At 51.6% G+C, this 19,199-nt stretch overlaps 5 protein-coding genes and 1 pseudogene across 5 annotated transcripts; 5 read left to right on the plus strand and 1 right to left on the minus strand.

The window, feature by feature from the left end:
- Positions 1-2,455: 2,455 nt before the first annotated feature.
- LOC136470340 (BTB/POZ and MATH domain-containing protein 1-like) lies at positions 2,456-10,322 on the plus strand. Its single transcript, XM_066468222.1, has 2 exons — positions 2,456-2,518; positions 9,813-10,322. The coding sequence occupies exons 1-2, from the start codon at positions 2,456-2,458 to the stop codon at positions 10,320-10,322; spliced, it is 573 nt and encodes a 190-aa protein (XP_066324319.1).
- A 48-nt stretch (positions 10,323-10,370) lies between these two features.
- Positions 10,371-11,812, plus strand: LOC136470341 (BTB/POZ and MATH domain-containing protein 1-like). Its single transcript, XM_066468223.1, has 2 exons — positions 10,371-10,736; positions 11,303-11,812. Exons 1-2 carry the CDS (start codon positions 10,371-10,373, stop codon positions 11,810-11,812), a joined length of 876 nt encoding a protein of 291 aa, XP_066324320.1.
- Positions 11,813-11,998: 186 nt separating this feature from the next.
- Positions 11,999-12,628, plus strand: LOC136470342 (BTB/POZ and MATH domain-containing protein 6-like). The gene has a single exon (XM_066468224.1). It carries the CDS (start codon positions 11,999-12,001, stop codon positions 12,626-12,628), a length of 630 nt encoding a protein of 209 aa, XP_066324321.1.
- Positions 12,629-12,733: 105 nt separating this feature from the next.
- On the plus strand, positions 12,734-13,419 carry LOC136470343 (uncharacterized). Its single transcript, XM_066468225.1, has 2 exons — positions 12,734-13,027; positions 13,183-13,419. Exons 1-2 carry the CDS (start codon positions 12,734-12,736, stop codon positions 13,417-13,419), a joined length of 531 nt encoding a protein of 176 aa, XP_066324322.1.
- A 182-nt stretch (positions 13,420-13,601) lies between these two features.
- On the minus strand, positions 13,602-14,509 carry LOC136470344 (BTB/POZ and MATH domain-containing protein 1-like). Its single transcript, XM_066468226.1, has 3 exons — positions 14,465-14,509; positions 13,955-14,305; positions 13,602-13,910 (listed from the first exon to the last, which is right to left on the minus strand). Exons 1-3 carry the CDS (start codon positions 14,507-14,509, stop codon positions 13,602-13,604), a joined length of 705 nt encoding a protein of 234 aa, XP_066324323.1.
- Positions 14,510-15,051: 542 nt separating this feature from the next.
- LOC136470345 (receptor kinase-like protein Xa21) lies at positions 15,052-16,061 on the plus strand (annotated as a pseudogene).
- The last annotated feature ends 3,138 nt before the right edge of the window (positions 16,062-19,199 follow it).

Raw genomic sequence — 19,199 nt, forward strand, 5'->3', positions numbered from 1 at the left:
AGACGTCTGAGCACGCATCTACGACATCATTAGCAGGAGAAGGCGAAGAACCAACTAACATTGGAGAGGAGGGACACAACAGAGATGCTAATGAAGAGGAGGAAGAGAGAGATGTGGATGCAAGGAACCAAGAGAGTGATGGTACTGCAGAGCATGAAGAGAGAGATGCTAATGTAGAGGCACAGCAATCTAAACCTCCTTGTAAACCCTGGACAAGAAAGATGATAGTCACCCGGTAGCTAGATGACAAGGTAACTGTCATGAGGCTCACTCTGACCGGGTTTCCCACAGAGAAGAGGGCCCAGAAAAGAATGAGGAGGCTGGTTGGTCTGATTGCTAGACAAAGGATCTCCTTGGTCCTGCCTTCATTCAATTCACTAAGTGAACAAGACAAGATGATTATATTTGATGAGTGTGTCCAGCCGTGGTTGGAGTTTCTAGAAGAATTGAAGGCTACAGCATGTAAGAAGATAATGTAGATGGTAGCCAAGAGTTGGAGAACCCACAAAAGCGACCTTACACGCAATTTCATCAACAAAGGGTTGGATGCAACGGTGAAGCACACATACATTCTGAAAGAAGATTGGGCAGCGTTTGTGAAACTAAAGGACAATGAAGAATCAAAGGAAACAAGTGAGAAGTACAAGAAGCTTTGGGAGAGGAACAAGCATGACCACTACCTGGGGACAGGAGGGTATGATGGGAAAGCTGCCAAGTGGAAGTAGGAGGACAGGGAGTTAGCCGCCCAAGGCATCAGTAATCATTGGGACCAATTTCCAGGTTGCCACCCAAGGAATTTTCTACGTGCACGGAGTACTTTGGTTAGGTCAAAAGGAAGTACTGAGATTCGTTGATTGAAAGATTCAGCTGAAAGTGTATCTAAGCTAATTTTAGAGAAGCAAGGAGCCCTTGCGTCTTTAGGGCTCTCTTTGGTTCAGGAAAAGGATGTGCTCATAGAGTTCTTGGGCAGCCCAGAACAGACAGGCCGTGTGCGAGGTGTGTCTAGTTACTATGGTTGGAAGCATTGGCCGGACTGCGTCGGCATGTACAGAAAGAGGAAGCAATCAGCAAGTGATGTGGATGTGGAAGCCATCAAAGAAGAAGTTAAAAGCCAAGTGACAGAAGAAATTACCAAGAAGGTCACAAGTGATATCATGGCCATGCTGCATGACCAAGGAGTGCATTTGAGGTCACCTTCCAACACCCCTAGCCTTGTAGGTGGTCGAAACAGGAGAGTTTCATTGTTCACATATAAAACCATGATGAAGTGCATGGTATATATGTTTATTTGATCTGTGAACTATGTTTGGAGCTTGTGAGATACAATTGGAGCTGTGAGATATAAGCATGTGAGAATAACCTGGTGATAAACAATCGATCTGCTATGAATTGTGTGTGATATGTGTACTTTGAACAAATTAAGTTTTGAGATGAACATATATGTCATTTCTGTGAGATCTGTGTATATATATCTGTGATCTATGTATATATATTTGTGATCTATGTATATCTGTGCTATTTGGGCTGTGCTGTGGGCTACAGACGGGTCTAGGCTATAGACGCATCTGTAGCATTTTTCTTACTACAGACATGTCTGTAGCCTAGACCCGTCTATGGTAAGAAAAATACTACAGACGCTTTTATAAACATCGTCTGTAGTAGGATTCTTACTACAAACGCTTGTACTGCACACATGTCGGCACTATGTTTCTCCACACATACGCATTTACAAACATCGTCTGTAGTAGAATTCTTACTACAGACGTGGGTAAAGGACAAGCGTCTAAGATATGGTTCTTCACACAGATGCTTCTTAATCTTCTCGCGGACGCGTGTTGGGAACACGAGTCTCTAGTAAGAGCTTACTGCAGATGTGTGTAGATACTCATCAATCAGCGTCGGATGGTGCTCCCCTACCCGCGCTTGACGCATCTAGCTCCCTTGCCCCACACCAATCCTGCTCCGAAGGCCGCGCGGGCCCATGCATGCACAGGCCCACCCCGAGCCCTCTCTGTTTCACACACCCCCATGCACACAGCAACATGATGAGGCACGCGCGGTGACCCACGGCGGCGCATTAGCAGCAGTAGCATGTGCTTCCCTAAGATCTACTTTTGAAACATCCAAATGAAACATTTGCAACATATGTCTAAAGCAGTTGAAACGTTTGAAACATGCGTGTATAGCCATAGCAACATGTGCAACACCAGATTTACTTTTGAAACATCTAGATAAAACATTTGCAACATACGTCTAAAATAGATGAAACACTTGAAACATAGCCTTGCAGCATGCGTATTTGCCATTGCAACATGTGCAACATCCCATCTACTTTTGTAACATCGATATAAAACACTTGCAACATACCTCTGACACACTTAAAACATATGTTTACAACATGCTCTTTCAACGCAAACATCTCCTTGCTGCTTCGCAAATGGAGGCTCGTTGGCGCATGGAGGTCACCGGTGTGCTCGCCGGCAACGCGGAGCTGTACGGCGGCGCACAGTGGGCGGGTGTGAGGGCAGCACGGGCAGCGGTGCATGCAAAGGGTGGGTGGGTCGTGCGTGGAGGTCACCGGTGAGCTCGCCGGCAGCGCGGAGCTCGCCGACAATGTGGAGCTAGGTGGCGACGCACAGAGGGCCAGGTGGGGGCACAAGGGCGATGGTGGCGCAGAGAATGGGTGCAGCATCAGGATGTCGGACGCTCGGGTTAGAGCGTTTCTGATCAAGTAGATGTGAAAGCCGAAAAAAGGCAGCTACCTAAAAAGCGTAGTTACCTAATCAAAACCCCACTAGCCAATTTCTCTCATTCCACGGCCCTCCACGTCATCGTTCCCTCCTGGCCCACGCATCCACCATCTAATTAGTATTGTCCGTTCCATTTCATCGGCTAGTTAAATCTCTGCCGTTCATAATAGACCCTGTTTTGATCCCACTACGTACCCTTCCACTATGCACTTCTGTAGATGCAGTTATGCTACTACGTACATTGATCCCACTACCCTTCCACTATGCACTTACTCTGTATGTGTATGCAGTTATGCTACCTACATACTCCTAGCATTCTGTCAGGTGACTTCCTCTCTTCCTCTTCTAAAGCTGACTACTAATAATCAAGCTATATATAGACGATATTACAATATAGAAAACAAAAACAATCGGTACGGGATTTTTCTACATTTTAGTAATTAATGAGTACAAAAATGTTGAAAATGGTTGTGACACCAATTGAAAATGGCAAATTTCTCTGTTTGGTTAAATTCGAAAACGCTATCATATATTGAAAACAAATACGGTCGGTACAGGATCTATCCCGTTCACTTTCATCCCTACTCCCTGGTATATCAACACTTTATACTTGGGAATAAATATGTATGAGGGCACCATTCTAGCTTTCCTAGGCAATGCTTCAGGTCTAATAGAATTAGATCTATCTAATAATAGGTTCAGTGGCCAAATCCCAAGCATATTCAAAAAAAACTTTCAGGGTTGTCTATTCTTAACCTTGAAAGTGACATGTTTGAAGCAAGCGAAAGTGCTGGTTGGGAGTTCTTCCAGGACCTAAGAAATTGTGGATCTTTAGAGGTTCCTGTCGTTGTCTAATAATCATCTCCAAGGTTTCATACCAAATTCGGTTGCTAACCTATCCACAAAACTCATAAAACTAATAATGGGTGCTGGAAACTATCTACCAGGAATAGTCCCCAAGGCATTGGAAACCTTAGTAGATTAGCCGAACTCGCACTTGATGCTAACAATCTTACTGGTACAACTGAAGAATGGACAAGAAAGCTGACAAAACTATAAAGTTCATACCTCCATGGGAACAAATTCACGATCTTGTGCAATTGACAATTTTGTCTTTTGCAGAAAATGAATTCACCGGTCTTATACCACCTAGCTTGGGAAACCCCAAACCAATGCTGATGTTGAATCTAAGATATAACAATTTCCAAGGGATCATACCTGTTGAGTTTGGTAACTTAAGACAACTTACCAAACTAGATCTTTCACCAAACAAATTTAGTGGAGGAATTCCAGAAATGGGTTAATTTCAACATATAGATACCACTCGAATGGACCAAAATGTTCTTACAGGAAATATTCCAATAACCTTCAGCAATCTAAAGAGCTTGAGCATGCTCAATCTTTCCCATAACAATTTGTGAGCCCCCATCCCAGCTTGTCTAAAAGATCTAGTCTCTCACTAAACTAGATCCATCTCAATGGTTTCCAAGGTGAAATAGCAAGAAATGGTGTATTCAATAACGCGACAATTGTTTCACTCAATGGCAACCCAGGCCTGTGTAGAGGAGCCATGCATTTGCATGAGCCTTCATGCCATCACTACGTAAAAACGATTTTTAGCAACGGTTCGATTTTTTGTAGGGGCGGCTGGTGATGGAGCCGCCCGTACAGTGGCATGCTCGGGTGCCCAGACACCAGCCGTCCATATAAATGGAACAGCAGGGGTGGCTGATGATACGAGCCGCCCCTACAAATGGGGTCTGATTTGTAGGGGCGGCTCAATCACCAGCCGCCCCTGGAAATGCTATTTGTATGGACGGCTGGTGATTGAGCCGCCCCTACAAATGGCCCCGTATTTATAGCTCCGATTTGTAGGGGCGGCTCAATCACCAGCCGCCCCTACAAATGCCCCCCCATATAAAACACATGCAACACCTTCTTCCTCCTCGGGTTACTCACACCAACCCGTGAAAGAAAGGTGGGGAGGCCTTGGGCACCTCCCAAAAATTGCTCTACTAAGGGGGAAAGGTTTTGGTCTCAAATCTTTTGGTGGAGAGGTTGTAGAAGGTAAGAAAATGCTATTCCACCCGTAGTATAAAATACTAAACCGAAACTTATTTTCTTGTAGTGGAGAGAAGAGAAAGGAATGAAAAGAGACCCATACAAGGATGACCAACTCTTAGAGCTCGTCGGCGACCTTTGCAACTTCATATTGGACCAGATTGTACACGTCAGAGGCGCCTACCATGACCGAGAGTCTGAGTTAGGTACAAATCCTCAGTACCAACACCTTCGTGAGACTGAAAGGCTAGCTCTAGGACGTTGATAACAATGTGTATGTAATTTGTATATTTAATGATGGATTGTATATATTCTTGTGAATTGGACATGTAATTGTAGTTTATAGAATACTCTTGTGCTTGTAGTCGCGGTCGTGGGGTGTTCGGCAACGCGAACGCTGGTCGCGGGGCATTCGGCAACGCGAACGCGGTTCGGAACGTTGGTCACGGGGCATTCGGCAACGCGAACGCAGTTCGGAACGTTGGTCGTGGGACGTTCGACAACGCGATTTTGAATTGTAAATTTGATTTTTTTTTTGCGGGTAAACGTACTGTAGGGGCGGTTCTAGATTGAACCGCCCCTACAAATACCTGTTTGTAGAGGCGGCTGGTTCCAGCCGCCCCTACAAATCGATTCGTAGGGGCGGCTGGTAATACGAGCCGCCCCTACAAATCGATTTGTAGGGGCGGCTGGTGGCGGCTGGAAACACCAGCCGCCCCTACAAATTGATTTGTAGGGACGGCCTGGGAACCGCCCCTACAAATGCATGATTTATAGAGACCCTTGCGTAGGGGCGGCTGGGCAAACCGCCCCTACAAAGGGTTACCAGCCGCCCGTAGAAATACTTTTTGTAGTAGTGCATGTTGTTTATAGAAGAAAAGTAGGAATCATAAACTACATAGTCAAAATGTTGTTTATAGAAGAAAAGTAGGATTCAATTTTTCATATAGAACGGCGTGTTCCGGCGTTGCTTGTGCCACATTCAGCAGCAGCATTGCGTGGAGAGAGAGAGTGAAAAACTAAAACATACCGTACCACTCAAAGCAAGGTAGAGTTTTTTTTCCCTGCGAACTGCCGAGTTAGATAACTTGTTAATGGTGGAACATGTCCATCTTTAATACTATCTTTCACTCATAATGATATATGTTGATGATTTAGATGCAAATTACAGGGTTACTTTGCATTATCTTTTAGAGATCTTTTACAATGGTTGGAAAAGTACCATAGTACCTTTAGATACTTTCATCTTTTTCTATTTTCTATGTAATTAATTAAGAAATATATTATTGTGGGTATTTTAGTAATTGAGTGTGTGCCCTTGAACTAGACGTCATGGATCGGTCGACCATGGCACGGTATCACGAAAGGCGAAGCCGCCAAGCACGAGCGGAAAGGCACAGCGGGTTCATCTTCAAGCGGCGGGCAGCACGTGAAGATGACGCGGTCTGCAAGAGACAACGGAGATGAAGCAGCGAGCCGCAGCTGGTGCTCGTTGTGTGCTGAGAGGAAGCGGTCGCTCTTGATGACGGGGCGCCATCTACGGCAAACAGACTTGAGCCTCCCGAGCGTGCGAGCTGGAAGCCGGCGCAGAGCCACGTCGACGTGAAGAGGACGTCCTCGCACGGCCGGCCAACGGGCTCGAGGCTCTCCTCGTATAGCTGTGCAGTAGCCACTGCCGATGACGATGGCAAGCTGCTGCGGATACCGGCGACCTGCCGCAGGCACGGGGCGGCAGCGGGATGGACGTGAACGTCTCATCCCCGAGTGAGGACATGACGGAGTCTGCCTCAGGGGGATGCTACGCATTCGCAGTAGGCCTCCTGCTGGCGATCCAGTGCACGCGGCCTTACGCAAAGACCTACCCCTCTGAAAAAAAAGACCTGGGAGTCGCATTTTTGTCCTTGAATGGCAGTGATGAAATGACTGATTTACCCTTTATTCAAATATAAAATATAAAATAGATCTTGTCCCACGTATTTCGGTACCGGTCCCACATAATTTGGTACTATCCCCACCTATTTGGTACCTTCAGATACTTTCAGTTGGGTACCTCCTATGTTTTCACCGTCTGATCTCGCCCAATGAATTGTAAAATTTCTCTATCTTTTATAATAATAAAGATAGATAATTTATATATAAATTTATGATTTATTTTAAATTATCTTCAGTAATGACTGAGGTGGGTAACTTAGATTCAAATTTGAAGGGATTATTTTTAAATTATCTTTCATAACTGTAGGGATGAGTAATTTAGATAAAGAAGTTAAGGGATTACTACATGTATTTTTATTTTCTATAGTTGGAGAGATAGGCATTGTTTTCTATAAAACACAATAGATACGATCGCTATTATTAGTAATATTAACTAGAATCTACCAAATCAAAGTGTAGAAGTTTATGACTACGATTGTGGAAACTTTGAGATTTTTTTTTGGCCGTGTTTCGTGAAGTTAACGTGGACAATCTTTTGGACCCTCTAATTACTGTATACTAGATACAAATTGACTTGACCCACTACCATGTCGAATATAAGCTAGAAAAAATCACGCCCACACGATCATTCTCCAAGGCAAATCGGACCTCGAAATGAAAATCCAGCACTGGTAGACCATTCCACGTGCTGAGTTTTGTCAGCACCACATACGCCTGGTCCTGGGTTGCACGTCAGCGCAAAATATCTTGACCTGCATCTAGGCCCTCATGGCATACGCCTGGTCCTGCATTGGAGCTCAATGTCCGTAACACCGAGCTGGCGAAGAGGAACAAACACCACCATCATCTAGGCCCCAATGGCTACTATACCAAGGAAGAGCAGTTTAGAAAGATGGACGAAGAGGCCGCAACTGCTGGGAATATCGATGTGACAAATTTGAAGGTACGCTCAAGGAATTGGATATATACGAGGAGTATAGAATCATCCGGTGGTAATCTTAAGTTTGATAAGCCGGAGACCTAAGAGGCAGTATCAAGGATACTGAACTATGCTGAAGACAAGGAGAAAGGCTTATTCAATCCTGAGAGAGAGAGAGGGACGAGCTTAGCCTTAGCTTGAGAAACAAGGAGCACACAAGCCGTACCAGGGGGCTAGAGAAAAGGATGACCTGGAAGCAAGGATTCGAAGAGGACAGGCACATGCACAAGAAACATGGCAGAGACCGGGAGACTAATCTTGAGCTCCAAGTGAAGGCTCTAGTTGTGAAGGCGCTGAGGAGCAAGGACTGTCTACAGAGCCACGGATATTAGTGACGCCACCGGGAGAACTGGCATTAGTTGGCAGCCCTCCGAAAGTTTCTAGCAGCCAAGGTTCCACTGCAGCCACAACCTCCGTCGATCGCATACAGGAACCAACTAGTTGCACCTTGGTGTTTCTCAGCGGCCGGCAGAACACTATGTTGGAGGTGGCAACGGGTGTGGCATATCCTCCTGGTGGCTTACACCACAATAATAAGATACCGCCGGACTACACTAAGGTCAAGGTGTATATCGTGAAGCCCGAGTTCATGCAGTAGAGGATAGACTACGCAACTCCCGAGGGGCTGGTGTTACTTGGAGACGTTATGGGGCAGTTCATCCTCTGGCACAAACGGACCATTATATTGACTGCTTCTTCGCCGCCTCTCCCTCTCCCAAATTTGGAGCGAGTTGTTGAGGTCTGGGAGATATTTTCACCGTCTCGTGACCACCACATTCCTGAGATGCCACATTCTTCCCCACCTCCTAGCGAGCATGTGCCTGATGAGATGCCACAATCTGCAACACGTTTGAAGGTCCCATCCCAGCTTCCCTAGGCAATGCTCTAGGATTAGAAATCTTAGATTTATCATCTAACAATTTCACAGGGAAAACTCCTACTTCTTTCGGAAAACTTTCAAACTTGACTTTCCTAAATCTTCAGTATAATCAGCTTGTAGCAAGGGACGATCAAGACTGGGAATTCTTAAATGCATTAACAAACTGCAAATCTCTACAAATACTTTCACTCGCTTACAATAAACTGCAGGGATCCATACCTCAATCAGTCGGTAATCTATCCCCCAGCCTTCGATTGCTAGCACTATCTGGAAACAGATTATCTGGAGAAATTCCACAGGGCATAGGGAACATTAGTGCTTTAACTAAACTAGCGCTAGGTGAAAACAATTTTAGTGGTGCAATTGATGGATGGATTGAAAATTTAAAAAGCCTAAATGTTCTACGTCTACAATCGAACAACTTCAGTGGGCCCATCCCATCCTCTATAGGTAATCTTACTCAGTTATCATACCTCTTCCTAAACGAAAATAAATTTGAGGGTTCCATACCAGATAGCTTGGGAACTCTTCCACACCTCCAAAGTTTGGACCTTAGCTATAACAATCTTCATGGGTACATACCACCGAGCTTTGCAAACCTTCAACAACTCATAGAGTTATATCTTAATGACAATGATCTACAGGGTGACATAACTCCTATTAGTACCCTTGAACATCTCTCTAAATTAGATCTTTCTTCCAATGAGCTTACTGGGCCAATACCTGATTGATTGGGCCAATGTCGTGAACTAGTGAGTATGCAAATGGACCAAAACTTTCTCACAGGAAGCATCCCGACAAGTTTTGGCAATTTAAAGAGGGGTAAAGTATAATTTACACCCTCCAACTATCGTCAAAGTATAGATTTCAACCTCGAACTTCAAAACCGGATAACTTTGGCCCTCTAACTCTTGAAAAAGTTCAACTTTCATCATTCTGGGCGGTTTTGCGTATGAACAGTACTTTTGAAGAGCCTGCATAAACTAAATCTTTCACACAACAACTTGTCGGGCAGCATCCCACAATCTCTAAAGAGTTAAATGCACCAGAGGTCCATTAACTTGTGAGGAGGTTTCGGTTAGGTCCATCAACTTTCAAAGTGCCTTTTTGGGTCCATAAACTTTGTACGCCATATCACTTAGGTCCATACCTCTCCACGTTGGCTTCTCGTGCTGATGTGGCATGATGACGTGGCCATGCGGGCGTGCAGTTGGCTTCCTCCGGTGGCAAGTTCTCCTGGACCTCCGGTGCCACCTACGAGGGCGACTTCACCCGGTTCCTGAGGGTCCTGCTGGACAGCGGGCAGTGTGCGGACGTGACGCTCGCCGTGGAGAGGAGCTGCCCGTTCGACGCGCATCGGCTGGTGCTCGCCATGCGCTCGCCGGTGTTTAGGGCCAAGTTCTCTTGGGACAGCAGGGACAGCAGCCTCGAGTGGTTTAGGGTCCACGACGTGAGCGCCCCCGTGTTTAGGGCCATGCTCCACTTCATCTACACAGACGAGTTGCCCCCGGCAGACGAAGAGGACGGCAGCAAGGAGGCGGCCGCCGCCTCCATGTCCATGGCGCAGGACCTGCTGGTGGCTACGGATCTCTACGGCCAGGACAGGCTGCGGCTCATGTGCGAGAGGATGCTGTGGGAGCGCGTCCGCACGGACGGCATAGGGAGCGCGATCTCGACGTTGTCGCTGGTGAACGGCCGCGACAACTGCCGCGAGCTCTAGGACCTGTGCATCGGCTACGTCGCCGACGACTGGGAGGCCACGACGGCGATGGAGGAGTACCGGGAGCTCAAGACCAGCTGCCCCGCTCTCCTCAGCAACGTCCTCGAGGACGTCATAACGAAGCAGCTGCTGCATGTTCAGCGCTCGCCGAGCCCATCATCAGGCATCACCGCCACGAAGACGACGATGCCGACGCAGACGAGTGCGTCTGTGTACAGGCCGTCGGAAGTGTGGAGAGGCAGGCACCAGTTCACCGTCCTGGGCCACAGCGACGTGCGCAAGACCCACGGCAACGGCGAGTTCATCCGTTCCGGCGCCTTCAAGGTGGGCGGCTACGAGTGGCAGATCCTGTGCTACCCGTCGGGATACGACGACGAACACAACGGGCACGAAACCGTCTTGCTGCAGCTGCAGGTGGCGATGACTCCTATTAGTACCCTTGAACATCTCTCTAAATTAGATCTTTCTTCCAATGAGCTTACTGGGCCAATACCTGATTGATTGGGCCAATGTCGTGAACTAGTGAGTATGCAAATGGACCAAAACTTTCTGACAGGAAGCATCCCGACAAGTTTTGGCAATTTAAAGAGGGGTAAAGTATAATTTACACCCTCCAACTATCGTCAAAGTATAGATTTCAACTTCGAACTTCAAAACCGGATAACTTTGGCCCTCTAACTCTTGAAAAAGTTCAACTTTCATCATTCTGGGCGATTTTGCGTATGAACAGTACTTTTGAAGAGCCTGCATAAACTAAATCTTTCACACAACAACTTGTCGGGCAGCATCCCACAATCTCTAAAGAGTTAAATGCACCAGAGGTCCATTAACTTGTGAGGAGGTTTCGGTTAGGTCCATCAACTTTCAAAGTGCCTTTTTGGGTCCATAAACTTTGTACGCCATATCACTTAGGTCCATACCTCTCCACGTTGGCTTCTCGTGCTGATGTGGCATGATGACGTGGCCATGCGGGCGTGCAGTTGGCTTCCTCCGGTGGCAAGTTCTCCTGGACCTCCGGTGCCACCTACGAGGGCGACTTCACCCGGTTCCTGAGGGTCCTGCTGGACAGCGGGCAGTGTGCGGACGTGACGCTCGCCGTGGAGAGGAGCTGCCCGTTCGACGCGCATCGGCTGGTGCTCGCCATGCGCTCGCCGGTGTTTAGGGCCAAGTTCTCTTGGGACAGCAGGGACAGCAGCCTCGAGTGGTTTAGGGTCCACGACGTGAGCGCCCCCGTGTTTAGGGCCATGCTCCACTTCATCTACACAGACGAGCTGCCCCCGGCAGACGAAGAGGACGGCAGCAAGGAGGCGGCCGCCGCCTCCATGTCAATGGCGCAGGACCTGCTGGTGGCTACGGATCTCTACGGCCAGGACAGGCTGCGGCTCATGTGCGAGAGGATGCTGTGGGAGCGCGTCCGCACGGACGGCATAGGGAGCGCGATCTCGACGCTGTCGCTGGTGAACGGCCGCGACAACTGCCGCGAGCTCTAGGACCTGTGCATCGGCTACGTCGCCGACGACTGGGAGGCCACGACGGCGACGGAGGAGTACCGGGAGCTCAAGACCAGCTGCCCCGCTCTCCTCAGCAACGTCCTCGAGGACGTCATAACGAAGCAGCTGTTGCATGTTCAGCGCTCGCCGAGCCCATCATCAGGCATCACCGCCACGAAGACGATGATGCCGACGCAGACGAGCGCGTCTGTGTACAGGCCGTCGGAAGTGTGGAGAGGCAGGCACCAGTTCACCGTCCTGGGCCACAGCGACGTGCGCAAGACCCACGGCAACGGCGAGTTCATCCGTTCCGGCGCCTTCAAGGTGGGCGGCTATGAGTGGCAGATCCTGTGCTACCCGTCGGGATACGACGACGAACACAACGGGCACGAAACCGTCTTGCTGCAGCTGCAGGTGGCGATGACTCCCATGGATCCCAATGTCGTCTTGGAGGCGTCGGGGAGCATCGCCATCGGTGATGGCAGCAGCTCTGTCTCCGAGTCCGAGAGCGAAAATGATTTCTGCTGCATGGCCGATTTCTGCCACAAGTACACCAACGATGAGCCAGCCGAAGGATGTAGAAACCTGACCATCTCATGTCTCGTGGGTCCCGATGACAGCCTCACGGAGGTGTGCAGCTTCGAGTTCCAGGTGGTGGCCAGCAAGATGACGATGACCGCCGCACGCGCACGCCTGCTGGCACTAGAGCAGGACATGGTGGTGCCGCCGCCCAGCATCTCCTGGCACCTCGAGCGGCTGCTGGAGACCGGCGTGGGGTCGGACGTCACCTTCTCCGTGGAGGACGGCGAGTTCTAGGCGCACACGTTGGTGGTCAACGAGCGGGCGCCGGCCCTCCTGTGGAAGACATGGGCGGAGGTGGTGAAGAGCAAGAAGGGCAAGAAGAAGAAGAAGGACAGGAAGATGATGATATGGATCGAGGGCATCAAAGTCGTCGTCTTCAAGGCCCTGCTCTACTTTGTTTACATGGACGAGCTACCGCCGATGGACGACCTAGTGCGCGCCACCGGAGACGGGAAGCAGCCGTCGTCGAGCAGCATGGCGCGGTTGGCCGGCGATCTGCTAGTGGCCGCGAAGCGGTACCAGCTAGTGGAGAGGATGCGGCCCCTGTGCGAGAACCTGCTGTGCGAGCTGATCACGTCGGAGAACGCCACGGGCACGCTGGAGCTGGAGGAGGGGACGAAGCGCCGCCGCGAGGCACTCCTTCCGGGCCGAGGCCGAGGCCGGGTGTCTAGCAGCTGCTGGGAACGAGAACGACGACGCGCACCGCCTCGCACGGTAGGGCCCGCGTGTCCTCTCGGTCGGCCCGAGCGCTGCTGCCGGGTGGCATCATCGGCGAGCGCACGAAGCAGCAGCCGCAGCGGCAGCAGCAGTGCGGCAACGGCAACGGGAACAAGAACCCCAGCATGTGGCACGCGGACTCGATGTGCATCGGGTGGCTGGACGTGCAGCGGGCCGGGTCGGTGTTGTACGTCTCGTTCGGCAGCTGGGTGGGGTCGATCGGCCCGGACAAGGTCCGCGAGCTGGCGTTGGGGCTCGAGGGCACAGGCCGCCCGTTCCTGTGGGCGCTCAAGCGCGACACGTCCTAGCGCAAGGGGCTCCCCGACAGGTTCGCGGACCGCGTGGCGGGGCGGGGCAAGCTCGTGGACTGGGTGCCGTAGCAGGACGTGCTCTGCCACGCCGCCGTGGGGTGCTACCTCGCTCGCTGCTGCTGGAACTCCACGCTGGAGGCCATCCAGCACGGGGTGCCCCTGTACACCGACGCGCTCGTCTACATCAGCGTCGTCGTCTTCGTGGCGGCGATGCCTGATGATGGGCTCGGCGGGCGCCGAACATGCAGCAGCTGCTTCGTTATGACGTCCTCGAGGACGTCGCTGAGGAGAGCGGGGCAACTGGTCTTGAGCTCCCGGTACTCCTCCGTCGCCGCCGCGGCCTCCCAGTCGTCGGCGACGTAGCCGATGCACAGGTCTTGGAGCTCGCGGCAGTTGTCACGGCCGTTCACCAGCGACAGAGTCGAGATCGTGCTCCCTACGCCGTCTGTGCGGACGCGCTCCCACAGCATCCGCACATGAGCCGCAACCTATCCAGGCCATAGAGATCCGCAGCCACCAGCAGGTCCTGCGCCATGGACATGGAGGCGGCGGCCGCCTCCTCGCCGCCGTCCTCTTCGTCCGCTGGGGGCAGCTCGTCCGTGTAGATGAAGTGGAGCATGGCCCTGAACACGGGGGCGCTCACGTCGTGGACCCTAAACCACTCGAGGCTGTTGTCCCTACTGTCCCAGGAGAACTTGGCCTTGAACACCGGCGAGCGCATGGCGAGCACCAGCCAGTGCGCGTCGAACGGGCAGCTCCTCTCCACGGCGAGCGTCACGTCCGCACGCTGCCCGCTGTCCAGCAGGACCCTCAGGAACCGGGTGAAGTCACCCTCGTAGGTGGCGCCGGAGGTCCAGGAGAACTTGCTGCCGGAGGAAGCCACCTGCACGCCCGCATGGCCACGTCATCATGCCACATCAGCACGAGAAGCCAACGTGGAGAGGTATGGACCTAACTGATACGGCGTACAAAGTTTATGGACCCAAAAAGCCACTTTGAAAGTTGATGGACCTAACTGAAACATTCTCACAAGTTAATGGACCTCTGATGCATTTAACTCATCTCTAAATGTATTGGAATCCCTCATCAAGCTAGACCTTTCATATAATCATCTAAGTGGAGAAGTACCGAGAAACAGAATGTTCTAGCGGGGTGGGGGTTGGGGGGCTCAAGCCCCCCTACCCAGATCGGAGCAGTGGAACCCCTGTGGAGCCCACATGAATTGTTAGGCAAAGTTCTATAGTGTAGGGGGGTTGAGACTTAAGATCGAACAGCAGTGATGTTCAGCCCCCCTGAAATATTTTCTGGGTCCGCCGCTGTGGAGGAGGGATAGATCTCCACATGCCTTCATGCTCAGCCGTTCATAAGAATACACATATAGGGTACTATTTGATTCGAGTGTTGATCCCGATATTCGGCTTCATGTCACTCGTATTGCTGGTATACTTTTTATTCCTTGTGAAAAAGATGCCAAGAAGATAATCATCATCAACTTCTTTCCGAGAGAATTTCCTCAAGGTTTCTTATAATGATCTAGCTCAAGCCACATCTAACTTCTCTGAATCTAACTTGATTGGGAGAGGAAGCTATGGATCAGTGTTTAGAGGAAAGTTAAAAGAAGCTGGTAAGATGGAGGTGGCTGTGAAGGTTTTTGACGCATGGAGCAGAGAAGAGTTTCCTGAAAGAATGTGAAGTGGTAAGAAGCATTCAGCATAGAAATCTTCTTCCCATCATAACTGCTTGCTCCACGGTAGACAATACAGGCCGTGTCTTTAAAGCTTTAGTTTATGAGTTCATGGCTAATGGGAACCTGGATAGATGGCTACATTACAAAGGGGGCGACAAAGGTCACAAACCCTTGAGCTTGTCTCAAAGATTAAGCATAGCTGTTAACATAGCTGATGCATTGGACTATTTACACCACGACTGTGGAAGGACAACTATCCATTGTGATCTGAAGCCTAGCAATATTCTTCTGGATAGTGATATGAATGCTCTTCTAGGAGACTTCGGTATTGCAAGTTTCTACCAAGATTCTTTGTCAGGACCAACTGATTTAATGAGTTCCTCAGTCGGTGTGAAGGGGACTATCGGATACATCGCTCCAGGTACATATGATTGGAATCATTTGAAAGGGAGTTTGGTGTCCGGTTGCACTGCTTCATCCAATTCCTCTTGCTCGCTTAATTCCGCATATTTTCAGTCTATATGTAATACAGAAAGAATTAAATGTTGACTAACTATCTCTCTCTCTAGAGTACGCGGCAGGTGGTCGTCGTGCATCAACTTCGGACGACGTTTATAGTTTTGGGATAATACTGCTGGAAATGGTGACAGGAAGGAGACCCACAGATCCTATGTTTAAAGACGAAGTCAGCATTGTCGACTTTGTGGATGGCAACTTTCCACATGAATTTTTTCACGTCATCGATGCTCATCTAACAGAAGAATGCAAGAAATTTTCTGGGGCAAAGGAGGTATCAGAAAATGCGGTTCATCAATGCTTGGTATCCGTGCTGCAAGTATCACTTTCCTGCACCAAGCCGATACCAAGCGAGCGAATGAACATGAAAGAAATAGCCAACAGAATGCATGCAATTCAAACGTCATATATGTCCAAGGGAATCAAAGCAGTATGATTATTCCATATATATATATATATATATATTGTGTGTGTGTAACCGTGTAGCCTCGACAGCTTATTAGTACAATCAAATGTTCTCCAGCTACTAGAGTTTTAGTTAAGACACTACTAGTAAAGATCTGGAGTATCTTAATATTAGTATGTCAACATATTCAAATTGATAAATAAGTATTGTCGGGTACCATAAAAAGGGTCTCCTAAGCAAGGACTGAAAAAATCGCTTAGACCCTGTAAAAATCGAAGCCAAGAGACAACTACCGGCAAACCCCCACCTTATCCGAGACTCGGCTGGACCGCCCGGCCCACCTTGAACAGTACCCCGACTCACCCGAGGCCCCGCGCGTAAGGCCTCGGATGAGGTGCTGATTCTCCGCCTCGCTCGAGGCCCCGCACGTGAGGTCTCGGACGAGGAACCGATTCTCCGCCTCGCTCGAGGCCCCGCACGTGAGGTCTCGGACGAGGAGTCTCTTTGCATCACCATCCAGGATTGGGGCATGCAGTACATTTTCACTAGTTGGTTGAGGGCTCGCCGACCCAAAACACTGACAGTTGGCACGCTAGGTAGGGGCCATACTGCGTGTCAGCTTCATCATCCCAACAAGTTCCGGATGGCAGACACCGTGCGACCACTTCGTCTCGGCATGGTGATCTGGTTCGGGAGCCTAGAGTTCATGTCTCTAGGATCTGAGTATGATATGGTACTCCTCACACCCAGAGCCCCACCACCGATGACGACATCACGCACAAGCAGCCCAGGGGCAGACGACGCCCGGGCCGCCGCTCTCGTCGCGCTCGCCAGGCACGACGTGAGCGGGACCACCCCGACACCGCGCGAGCTCAGGGCGACGCACCGCGCTCCGCCGGTATCCCATGCCCGGCCGTTGGTACGTAGTCCCTAGTTGGGGACCTGTCCAGCTTAAGCCTAGGCAAGGGAAAGACGCCGGTGGCGCGCAGCGATGCCCCGTCATCAAGCTCTGCCCCGCCACCTCCTGAGGGTTCGACTCCGACGGAGCGGAGCCCGGCGATGGCACCATCCCCGTACCCCTTCGGGTTGAGAAATGCCGCCGCCTATGCTTCCGCCTACGCTTCCGCTCACGCGGAGCCCTCAGGACGCCACCAACGCTTCGCCCTCGACCTCGGCGCCACAACCTCGACCCACACCCACGCTGACTCCTCAGAGGAGGATGAGGCGTGGGCCGGAGCAGACTTCTCCGGGCTTCGCGACCCTGAAGCCATGCGCCGCTTCCTGGCCGCGAGCGACTACTGCTTCGGCTACTCCGACTCCGACGACGAAGGCACTTATGATCCCACTCGTGAGTGCTTCTACGTCGAGTTCGGGATGCCAAGCGCGGGCGATGAGGACGAAGGGGCAGGCAGTCGCTTCCCGCCCCGCGAGGGGGCAGGCGACCCCGCACCTCCACGCATCGAGCCTTCGGCAGCGCGGAACGAGAACCCTGTCCACGAGGAACTTCGACGCCTTGACCTAGAGCAGCTCCGTGAGCTCCAGGCCAAGGTCGAGCAGGACCGACTCCTTCTGCAGCAGCTCCGAGACACCCTCGAGCAAGAGCAGCGGGGTCGCGGTGATGGCGGAGCAGCCCGGCGGAGGGCTCGCAACGTCAACCACCGCATCAACAACGACATAGGGGGCGAGCAACCCCCTATCTTCAATCGCGCTAGCCAGAATGTCGCGGCAGCAGCAATGCTACTCCGGACTATGCCCGAGCCCTCTACCACGGAGGGGCGACTGGTCCACGGCGAGCTCCGAGACCGCCGCGGTACAGCAGGCCGAAAGCTCCGCCTCTAGACGGCGCGGAGGCGCCTCGGAACTACCCGCGGCATCGCCTTGGTAGGGTAGAGAGGCCTCGGTTCGTCCCAAGCCTGCTCGGGCACCAACGGCCAACAAGGCCCCCTTAGTGCACGATCGCCTTGGCGACCGACGCGAGGCACAAGGCGACCACGATGTGGTCAGCAGGCGACGGCGCCACGACAATGAGGGGCCCGCCCAAGGCTACCACCCGCACCGAGGCAGTCGCTACGATAGTGGGGAGGACCGCAGTCCTTCTCCTAGGCCACCTAGCCCTCGAGTCTTTAGCAAGTCCATCCGCGGCGCTCACTTCCCGGCCCAGTTTCGGCAACCGGCCAACCTTTCAAAGTACAGCGGCGAGACCAACCCTGAGCTGTGGCTTGCCAATTACCGCCTAGCTTGTCAGCTAGGCGGCGCGGACGATGACCTACTCATCATCCGCAACCTCCCATTGTTCCTGTCAGACTCGGTGCGAGCCTGGCTCAAACACCTCCCTCCCTCACAGATCCACAACTGGCGCAACTTGGTAAAGGTCTTCGTCGGGAATTTCCAGGGCACATACGTGTGCCCCGGGAACTCCTGGGACCTCAAGAGTTGTCGCCAGAAGCCGGACGAGTCTCTCCGAGACTTCATCCGACGCTTCACCAAGCAATGCACCGAATTGCCCAGCGTCGGCGACTCGGAAATCGTCCAGGCATTCCTCTCCGGCACCTCCTGCGGGGACCTGGTCCGAGAGTTAGGCCGAAACATGCCGACCTCGGCGGCCACGCTCCTCGACATCGCCACCAACTTCGCCTAGGGCGAAGAGGCTGTCGGGGCCATCTTCCCCGACAATGATGCCAAGGGAAAGCGGAGGGACGAGGCCCTCGGGGCCTCGGCCCCCACCTCCTCAAGAAAAAGAAAAAGGGTCGCTAGGGGAAGCAGGAGTTCCTCGAGGCCGGTCTCATCGTAGCCACAGATCGCAAGAATCCCCGAGGCCCTGTCAGAGGCCTTGGGCTCTTTGACGATATGCTGAAGAAGCCCTGTCCTTACCACCAGGGCCCGGTGAAGCACACCCTCGAAGAGTGCACCATGCTCCGACGTTACTACGCCAAGCTCGGGCTCCCCAACGACGATGCCAAGAAGAAGGGCGCCGGCGACAGGGACGACGACAAGGACGATGGGTTCCCCGAGGTGTACAATGCCTTCATGATCTTTGGCGGGCCTTCAGCGTGTCTCATGGCACGTCAGCGAAAGAGGGAGCGTCGGGAGGTCTTCTTGGTTAAGGTGGCCACTCCCCGATACCTCGACTGGTCTCGGGAGGCGATCACCTTTGATCGGGATGACCAC

The sequence above is a fragment of the Miscanthus floridulus genome, chromosome 8 (assembly GCF_019320115.1).
Source record: "Miscanthus floridulus cultivar M001 chromosome 8, ASM1932011v1, whole genome shotgun sequence".
Taxonomy (NCBI): Eukaryota; Viridiplantae; Streptophyta; class Magnoliopsida; order Poales; family Poaceae; genus Miscanthus; species Miscanthus floridulus.

Coding starts and splice junctions, on each gene's coding strand:
- LOC136470340 (XM_066468222.1), top strand. CDS start 2,456: ATGGAGGTCACCGGTGTGCTCGCCGGCAACGCGGAGCTGTACGGCGGC. Junction 2,519..9,812: donor GCGGCGCACAGTGGGCGGGT/GTGAGGGCAGCA, acceptor GCGGGCGTGCAG/TTGGCTTCCTCCGGTGGCAA.
- LOC136470341 (XM_066468223.1), top strand. CDS start 10,371: ATGGAGGAGTACCGGGAGCTCAAGACCAGCTGCCCCGCTCTCCTCAGC. Junction 10,737..11,302: donor CCGTCTTGCTGCAGCTGCAG/GTGGCGATGACT, acceptor GCGGGCGTGCAG/TTGGCTTCCTCCGGTGGCAA.
- LOC136470343 (XM_066468225.1), top strand. CDS start 12,734: ATGATGATATGGATCGAGGGCATCAAAGTCGTCGTCTTCAAGGCCCTG. Junction 13,028..13,182: donor GGACGAAGCGCCGCCGCGAG/GCACTCCTTCCG, acceptor CGCACGAAGCAG/CAGCCGCAGCGGCAGCAGCA.
- LOC136470344 (XM_066468226.1), bottom strand. CDS start 14,509: ATGAGGGATTCCAATACATTTAGAGATGAGTTAAATGCATCAGAG. Junction 14,306..14,464: donor ATGAGTTAAATGCATCAGAG/GTCCATTAACTT, acceptor GCGGGCGTGCAG/GTGGCTTCCTCCGGCAGCAA. Junction 13,911..13,954: donor CCGCCGCCTCCATGTCCATG/GCGCAGGACCTG, acceptor TGGCCTGGATAG/GTTGCGGCTCATGTGCGGAT.
- LOC136470342 (XM_066468224.1), top strand. CDS start 11,999: ATGCCGACGCAGACGAGCGCGTCTGTGTACAGGCCGTCGGAAGTGTGG.